The 8533-nt window shown below is 53.7% G+C and overlaps 1 protein-coding gene across 1 annotated transcript; it reads right to left on the bottom strand.

Moving 5' to 3' along the window:
• Window positions 1-485: 485 nt before the first annotated feature.
• Window positions 486-5897, bottom strand: Cryba4 (crystallin beta A4). Its single transcript, XM_051161972.1, has 5 exons — window positions 5818-5897; window positions 5056-5174; window positions 3278-3419; window positions 2506-2648; window positions 486-633 (listed from the first exon to the last, which is right to left on the bottom strand). The coding sequence occupies exons 1-5, from the start codon at window positions 5854-5856 to the stop codon at window positions 486-488; spliced, it is 591 nt and encodes a 196-aa protein (XP_051017929.1). The 5' UTR covers window positions 5857-5897.
• Between the last annotated feature and the right edge of the window lie 2636 nt (window positions 5898-8533).

The raw sequence follows: 8533 nt of genomic DNA, 5'->3' as shown, positions 1-8533 counted from the left end.
TTGTTGTTTTGTTTATGTTTTTTTGTTTTTGTTTTGTAGGTTTTGGATTGTTGGGGTTTTTGGGGGGGTTGTTTGTTTGTTTTGTTTTGTTTGTTTTATTTTTTTCTGAGACAGAGTTTTTCTGTGTAGTCTTGCCTGTCCTGGACTCACTTTGTAGACCAGGCTGGCCTCGAACTCACAACGATCCACCTGCCTCTGCCTCCCAAGTGCTGAGATTAAAGGCGTGCACCACCACCACGCCTGGCAGAACTTTTTTAAAGTTATAAATTACCTGGTAGGAAGGTGGGTACAATTGAGAAGCAAAACTGATACTGAGCCTTTTGTTTTTTTATTTTATTTGTTTGAGGTTCGTGAGCTGGCGGGGCATGGCTGACAGGTGTGCGGGGTTCCCAGAGGGCACAGGGGTAGCCAGAACCAAGGGCCCCAACATCCTCCAGCCAGTCACTCAGCCGTTCAAGCAGGCACCCCGGGCTGCCCGTGCGCACTCACTGCTGGATCCTGCGCACGCTCTGCACCTGGAAGGTGTGGGCATGGGAGCCCCACTCCCTGAAATGCTTGTAATCACCCAAGTGGTGATCGCTCTCCAGAACGTACTGAAAACCTCGGTAGCCAGGAAACTGGGAACAGACCCACCTGGAAGATGGAAGATACAGTTACCTACGCAGAGGTTCGGGAGCCAGAGCTAAGACAGGCAGAGACGCAGCAAAAAGCCTGGCCAGCTGGTGCCAGCTTCACGGCCCTGGTACTCCACACGCGTGTGCGGCCTGAGCTTCTGTCTCCCTCACGAGGCCTTTACCGCTGCTGTTCTTCCTGGGCTATGGTGTATGGCCTCTCGAGACTGTTCACCAGTCTCCATCAGGCCCTGGTTGTCCCTTTGTGGTTTTGTTGTTGTTGTTGTTTGTTTGTTTGTTTGTTTTTCGAGACATGGTTTCTCTGTGTAGCCTTGGCTGTCCTGGACTCACTTTGTAGACCGGGCTGGCCTCAAACTCACAGGGATCCACTGGCCTCTGCCTCCTGAGTGCTGGGATTAAAGGCGTGTGCCACCACTGCCCGACCTGGTTGTCCCTTTGTAACAATGACAAATCTGAATAATTTTAAGATTACATTATGAGCTATCTGCCTTCCCGACAGAGTAAGCCCTGGTGTAGGACGCCTGTGGCTCCCTGTTATTACTAGTTCCTCAGTCTCCCCGGCACCTAGCAGACGCTGTGCCAGTGCCAGGGAAGGCTTACAAAGAAAGACAGGGTGAGGGAACGGACTGGAAGTCTTCCTTGTCCAGCCCCCTCTCGCAGTTGTTCCAAGACACGGACCCCTGCCTGCATCGTTCACAATGGGGATTCCTGACCAGCGATCTCCGCCTTCCCCGCTCTGGACCAGGGAAGTGATCAGGAGCAGTGTCAGACACATGGAGACGTATCCTGTATCTGGTTCCCTGTTCTCTAAGCAAACTCTCCACCCTCATCCTTGCCTGCAGGAGCCGAGCGCCCTGGAGAAGGAGATTTCGCCTCACAGACCAGCTCTCCCTCCCAGTCCCCGTGGAGCAGGGCAGTGGTGGTACACACTTTTATTTAACTCAGGAGGCAGAGGCAGGCTGATCTCTGAAAGGCCAGTTCCAGGATAGCCAGGGCTATATCAAAAAACAAACAAACAAAAAAACCCAGCCTTGAAAAACCAAAAAGAAGCCGTGCGTGGTGGTGCACGCCTTTAATCCCAGCACTCGGGAGGCAGAGGCAGGCGGATTGCTGTGAGTTCGAGGCCAGCCTGGTCTACAAAGTGAGTCCAGGATGGCCAAGGCTACACAGAGAAACCCTGTCTCAAAAAACCAAAAAAAAAAAAAAAAAAAAAAAAAAAAAAGAAAGAAAGAAAGAAAAGAAAGAAAAGAAAAACCAAAAAGAGAGCTGGAGAGTTGGCTTAGGGGTTAAGAGCACTGACTGCTCCTCCAGAGGTCCTGAGTTCAATTCCCAGCAACCACATGGCGGCTCACAGCCATCTGTAATGTGATCTGATGCCCTCTTCTGGACTACAGGTGTACATGCAGGCAGAGCACTGTATACATAATAATAAATAAATCTTTTTTTTTTTTTTTTTTTTTTGGTTTTTAGAGACAAGGTTCCTCCGTTTAGCCTTGGCTGTCCTGGACTTGCTGTGTAGACCAGGCTGGCTAACTCACAGCAATCCACCTGCCTCTGCCCTCCAAGTGCTGGTGTGCACCACACCGGCAAATAAATCTTTAAAAAAAAAAAAAAGAAAAACCAAAAAGAAAAGAAGAGGAGTAGATCCAGATAGAGTGAGGTGAAGAGAAAGGCAAATCCAGAAGTTTCTGGATCCAACAGATTACGAGGCCCACATATATCCTTTGTCCCTAAGCCAGCTTACCCTGAGTGTCCATCCCATAAATCCTGCCTGGTGCCATCTGTGCCTCCGTTTTCTGGCATGCCGAGCACACGTCTCTACAGTGTGTGTCTTCACCCTTCCCCCATCCCTTTCTCTTGCCCTTTCACTTACGCCCCAGACTGAACGTGGAAGGAGCCCACTTCTGTGCCGTCCCAGCCCATGGCCTGCAGAGATGGGTAGTCGTCGCTCAGTTCGCCTTTCCTGCCCAGGAAGTTCTCCTGCTCGAAGATGGTCAGCCTTGAGTCACGGTGGTTCTACAGACAGCAGAGAGCTGGGTCAGACCGCCAGGTGCCAGACTGGACACACACAGGAGCCACTGCCCCTCACTCAGCCTTTGCCTCCCAAGTCAGCCTTCTCTCCAGAGAAGACACCTCAGCATCTGTCTTTCTAAAGGAGCAAAGACAGACAGAACAAGGAAGGCCTCTATTTTCCCATAGCTGTAACATGGAGCCAACCATAGTTCCGTCTGTGGGGTGGGAGAACAGTGCCTAGCTCCATCCGTGCTCCAACAACAGCCGCAATGCATGATGGGGAGGAGATGGCGAGTTAGGGACAATACACAGGACCGGTCTTCCTGGCCAGTCCTGCCTTCCCTGTTACCCAGATTTCCCAGGATCCTTGAACCAAAAAAAAAAAAAAAAAAAAAAAAAAAAAGAGGGCAGCACCTCATGGAAGGGCTCCCACTCAAACCAGAATCACTACAGGCTGAAGTTTCATGTTGCGGTGTAGTCATAGCATGGGTGCCGTCACCTCGTTTCAAATGACAGAGACTGAAAGTCAACAGAGGAGAGAGGCCACCCACATCACTCCCTTGATGGTGCATGAGAAGCTGAGCTTTGAGATCCACTAGGAGTCACCCAGGGCTGCAGGCGAAAGGACTCACAGCGCAGGCCACAGGCCGGAAGGAGGTGAGCCTCTCAGCAGGGTAGGCCGTGTTGCCACTCCAGGCATCCCAGCCTGGGTACTCGCCCCTCTCCAGCACATACTGCTGCCCCTGGAAGCCGGCGTGCTCAAAGCCCACCCACCTGCAGACAGACAGGGCAGAAATAGTGAGAGGAAAGAGCTGCCAAGCTGGGAGCTAGGTCAGGGCTCTCATGGGGGTGACTGAGCCTCGAAGGACACTTGACCATCCCTGGGTTGTTACAGCCTTACAACTTGGGGAGGGTTGCAGTAGGGTTCATTTAGCAAGAGGAGAGCAATACCACTGACAGACCACCCAGGTCACCCTACCTGACAACTGTCATGCCTAGACCTTGCTAATGCCCAGTGTGGGAAACCCTGCCTAAGCCCAACATAGGAAATTCTGCTGAAAGCCAGCATCACCGCTGGCTTCCTGTGCCCTAGGCATGTGCTCTGAGGTCCTCATAGACTTTTGCTACAAAGGTCATACCATGTTGACAGGGCTCAGCCAGGGGCTGACCTCAGTTCACTGGTTCCTCATGATCCTGTCAGACACAGAGGTTGGCTGAGCGGTCTCTCCCTCTCCCTCCCCAGGGAGGCCTCTGGGACAGCGTCTCCTGCCTTGTTCACTGCCCATGGTAGAAAGGCCTTCCACATCCCCACCTCGAACAGGAGCGTGGAAGTAGCCCCTCACTGGCCCCTTTTGCTTTGCGTCACCCTCAGGGACAAAGAACCCAGGAGAGCCGGGTATGGTAGCACATGGCTTTAATCCCAGCATTCGGGGAGGCAGAGGCAGGTGGATCGCTGTGAGTTCGAGGCCAGCCTGGTCTACAAAGTGAGTCCAGGACAGACAAGGCTACACAGAGAAACCCTGTCTCGAAAAAACAAAGAAGAAGAAGAAGAAGAAGAAGAAGAAGAAGAAGAAGAAGAAGAAGAAGAAGAAGAAGAAGAGCAGCAGCAGCAGCAACCACCACCACCACCACCACCCAGGAGACTTGTGCATGCTATCTGTGTGAGCACTGGGAAGCCACCCAGGCTCTTCTCTCCCTGGTGGCTTGTAGGACAACGTCCCTCCCAAGACAAGCAGCTGTCCTCCTGAGCCCTGTCTCTCAACCTGAATAGAACAGAAGCTCAAAGCTCAAAGAATGACCACCATGGCGTGAGATAAATACACACAGAGCACCAGGGTGACCTCGGGAGGCACCCACAGATGAAGCCTTGGCTCTGAGTCACACTGTTCTCCTCTTGGTCTTCTTTCTGACTTTCTGGGATCGTCTACCCAACGGGATAAGCATCTGCCGCATACAACTAATTACATTTGACCTTAGGACGAGGTAAAAAATTAAAATGCAGCTCTTCAGTCCCAGACTATACAGGTGAAACATTTCCTCAAGCGTCATGGGTGGCCAGTGACTCTCAGTCAGATTAAGCAGATGTATGAAACTCCCCCATCCTTGCAGAAAGGGCTGCTGCAGGATGCTAGTCTCAAGGTCCAGGTGCGAGCAGTGCTGCCTTTCAGTTTATGACTAAGCAGGACATTCTCAGACCTGATGGGGCCACCTCATCAAATGGGTGGGGACTGTGTGATAGTGTCCCTTACACCTGGGTAACCTGACACTCTGCAGCAGTTGGGAGGGTCACACAGGTACAATTAAAGCCTAGGAAGATCCTCTCTAGATACCGTCTTGCCCCCCTCCACCCCCTCACCCCCACCCCCCATCCCTGCCAACACCATCCTGACTCGATACCCTCCAGACTCACGCTCCACTCAAAACTTTAAGTGAGCGCACGGTCTCAAAGCCAAGCTCCAGCACGCTGGGACACTCCGCTGTGAATTCATGCCGTCGGCCCTGGAATCCCTCTTCATCCCACACCACCATCTGTGCAGGAGAGAAGAGAGATCTGTGGACGTCAGGGCTCTGTGAGCAGCGAGGAGCTCACCCAGGACTCAGGGTGGAGCCAAACAGGAAAAGCAGAGGTCACACACTCAAGTGCCTCCAGGGCCGGGTGGGCGAGCAAGGCAGACTGTGGGGTCCTGGATAGCACAGGCCTGGAGGATGAACAGCCTCTGTCTACCACCCCAACCCTCAACTGCTGTCAAATAGGAACGCAGGCAGAGCCTCCATTTCTCAAGGCCTTCACGGAAGACCTTTACGTGACTTGAGACAGGAGCTCACAAGGCCCAGGCTGGCCTTGAACTTACTAGATTCCACCTGTCTCTACTCCTTCGGTGGATTAACCCTCCTCTAGGATTACAGGCATGAGCCATCATACCCAGCTTTTAGTTTTTCTTTCTGAAGCCAAGCACGGTTAAGGAAATACAGCCGGAAGATTGCGTGCAGTGGCTCAGGGGTGAGGACCAGAAGCTCGGGGTGTGTGATTTGGGGCAGGTTGCTCCCTAGTCTGAGCCTTTGGCAGGCGTATGGCAGCCGGTAGCCCTCCCCCAGGAGAGGGGGTGTTCAATGAAGCTGCGGTGGGAGCTTCTTGCATGGCTTCATCCTTCCCTTCCCAGGACACTCCTACCCTCCAGTGTCCAGCTGACTTGGTGCACTGCAGGGTCATGTTGGCCGGTCCTACAGAGAGGAAAATACTGTCATCTTCCGTCTGATTCCCAGCCACATCCCTGACCGAGGGCTGACACGGGCAGTGTCAGACTCCAGATGGGTGCGGGTGTTCCCGGACTGCCGTGACCCCTCTCCCATCCCGCCCTCCTGCAAAGGGCACCACCTCAGCCATATCTGGCTGTCATCACCCCCAGCCCCCAGCTCACAGTGGGGTGCCGTGCCACGGGGGCGGTGTAAGGTGGTTGCATCCAGCATGCACCACACACCAACAAAGTGCAGTGCTAACCTAATGCATAGCTCTAGTAGTGGACCATTGGGGGGGAAAACAACTTGGCATTTAAATAACAGTCACAGGCAGCAGTCCAGACATTTGGAGACTACCTGTACCTGGGATGCGACAGCATTTGGGGAGAGCCAGTGACATCCCCTGGGCTCCCAGTGTCATAGGGTGCCACCAGAGAGAGAGAGCTCAGCTTCAGTCCTGTCTCCCACTGATACTTACCAAGAAGGGCCCAGAGTACATGTCAGAACCAGGACCAGGCAAGGTCAGGCTCTTATAGGCAGGAAAGGGGCAGGGGCCCCAAGGGACAAACACAGACTCAGCAAACCAGTGGTAGAAACAAAAGCCAGCCCTGGCCAAGGCCCAGGGTGGACAGTGTCAGCAGCTCTGGCTTTAGTGGGGAGGGAAGGGTGGCTTACCCCGGAGTCAGCAAGAGAGAAGATGAGAGGTGGGCAACCTGCTTCCGTTGCCTCTCAAGGACTCCTGACCCGGGCCAGGAGATGCTGGACTTGGAGCCAAACATCACCTTGATGGCGGGTGACCTCCTGTCTCCCCACATGGCCCTGCCTCCTCTAGCTGGGCCATCAGGCTGTGACTTGAGGCCACTCAGTTAAAGGGTGGAGATAATTTGTAGAGCAGGTTGGAAGGAGGAGGGGCACTCTAAGGAAAACCCCCTGGGGTCACAGGGGCAAGGCTTTGCATAGCAAATACAAAGGTGATGCAGCCCCTGCTCTTCTGAAGGGGAGGTGAGAGCAGCGGTCAGAACCAGACCAGACCTGTGCATTCTGCAAGGCCCTGGGAAGCACGTGTGGCTGTGTATGCATGAGCAAGGGGGCAGGAGGGGCTACAGCTCACAAACGTGCCTCACAATCCCCTGAACCCTGCCTCTGAGAGGGAGGGGCCTGTCACAGGAGAGGGTAGCAGGGCAGGAACCGCTTATGATAAAACCCAGCCTTGCTGTTGGGTGACCCAGATAAAGAGCGAGTCTCCCGAGGGCCAGGAAAATCGCAACACCCCTTCCTTCCTGCACCAGCAGAAGGGCTGTCACACACGCAGGACTTGGCGAAGGGTGGACCGGATGCAGCCTCCACAGGCAGCAGCCTGGCTCTGCACACTGTGCCTGTGGGCTGGGTTCCTTTGAGCAGGTCCCTAATGCCTCTGAGCCTCTGTTATGGTGTGTATTAAATGGAAACAAAAAAACACAAAGTCGGGGCTGGTGAAATGACTCAGGGGGTACCACCAAGCCCACGTCCCTGACTTCAGTCCTCAGGACCACAAAGTGGAGAGAGAGAACTGACTCCTACAAGTCGACCTCTGACCTCCCTGTGAGCGAGCTCGCACGCGCGCGCGCGCACACACACCACACAATAAAAAAGAAATATTTTTTTATGTTAATGGTTAGCCTGAAAGCACGGGACGCCGTTCCTGGTAAATGGTGTCTGTGCCTGTCCCAGGAACGCAGAGAGCTGCCTAGGTCTTTGTCACTTTTGTCATCGTTACTAGCTGTAGAAGTGCTTAGCATTATTATGAATGACCCTTCCCCCAGAAGCAGGAGCTGATGGAGTCTGGAGTGAGAAAGTTATAAAGAGTCTACAACACGGCATGGTGGTGTACACTTGTAACCCAGCTATTGGGATACGGAATCAGGAAGGCCGGCCTCAGTCACATAGGGAGCTTGAGGCCAGCCTGGGCTACATGAGACTCTGTCTCAATATACTAAAAAGAGATTAAAAAAAAAAACCACGGATGCCAATTCCACATGACAGATGGGAAAGAGGGCTGTAAGGGGACAAAGGAGCCACCCCGCTTTCTTGTCTATAAATAGCTGGTCTGAAAACAGACTGCAGAGCCAGAGTGCTCAGAGCTTAGACCAGCAAGGGAGGCTGGCCCCCATCTCCCTGGACCTTTGGCAAACTGCCCATTGCTAGGAGGCTAAGGGAACGAAATTGCCCCAGTTGCCTGCCCTTGAGGCCCAGGCTTGTGGGTGGTCCCCACCGCAGGCATCTTGGCCTGAGTCCCAGTGCCTGCCTTATCCCGAGGTTCCCGGCTTGCCCTTCAAGGCCTTGGCCCAGGATGAAAGGCAGAGAGGAGACTAGCAGGGAGAGGGGCTCATGGGTAGAGAGACAAGGCCAGCCCTGCTCCCAGGCCAGGGGGACCACAAGATAGAGATAGTCCTGGACTCCCCAAAGAAGAAAGGCTCTCTCAGAAGACGAATGCACGCTACTGAGGCTGGGGACACAGGTGGCCTGACCTGGCCAGTTTCCAACCCCTGTGGACAAGGGTGTTCTCTGTGGGCCTCAGTTTCTTTGGTGGAAATGGTGGGGCCACTTGGGGTTCACTGGTCTACTAGGATCACGTCTACCCTGCTGTCTCCTTTGCCCGGGCTCCCTCTGTC

This window comes from Acomys russatus, chromosome 19 (assembly GCF_903995435.1).
Source record: "Acomys russatus chromosome 19, mAcoRus1.1, whole genome shotgun sequence".
Lineage (NCBI taxonomy): Eukaryota > Metazoa > Chordata > Mammalia > Rodentia > Muridae > Acomys > Acomys russatus.
The sequence above is the reverse complement of the archived record's forward strand: the minus strand, read 5'-3'. Positions and strand labels throughout refer to the sequence as shown.

Bases quoted from the DNA above. Each gene is read 5' to 3' on its own strand.
- Cryba4 (XM_051161972.1), bottom strand. From the start codon at position 5,856: ATGACCCTGCAGTGCACCAAGTCAGCTGGACACTGGAGG. The intron at 2,649-3,277 runs GTGAGTCCTTTC...TGCTGTCTGTAG, and splicing joins TCCGGCCTGTGGCCTGCGCT to AACCACCGTGACTCAAGGCT. The intron at 634-2,505 runs GTAAGTGAAAGG...TCCATCTTCCAG, and splicing joins TTCCACGTTCAGTCTGGGGC to GTGGGTCTGTTCCCAGTTTC.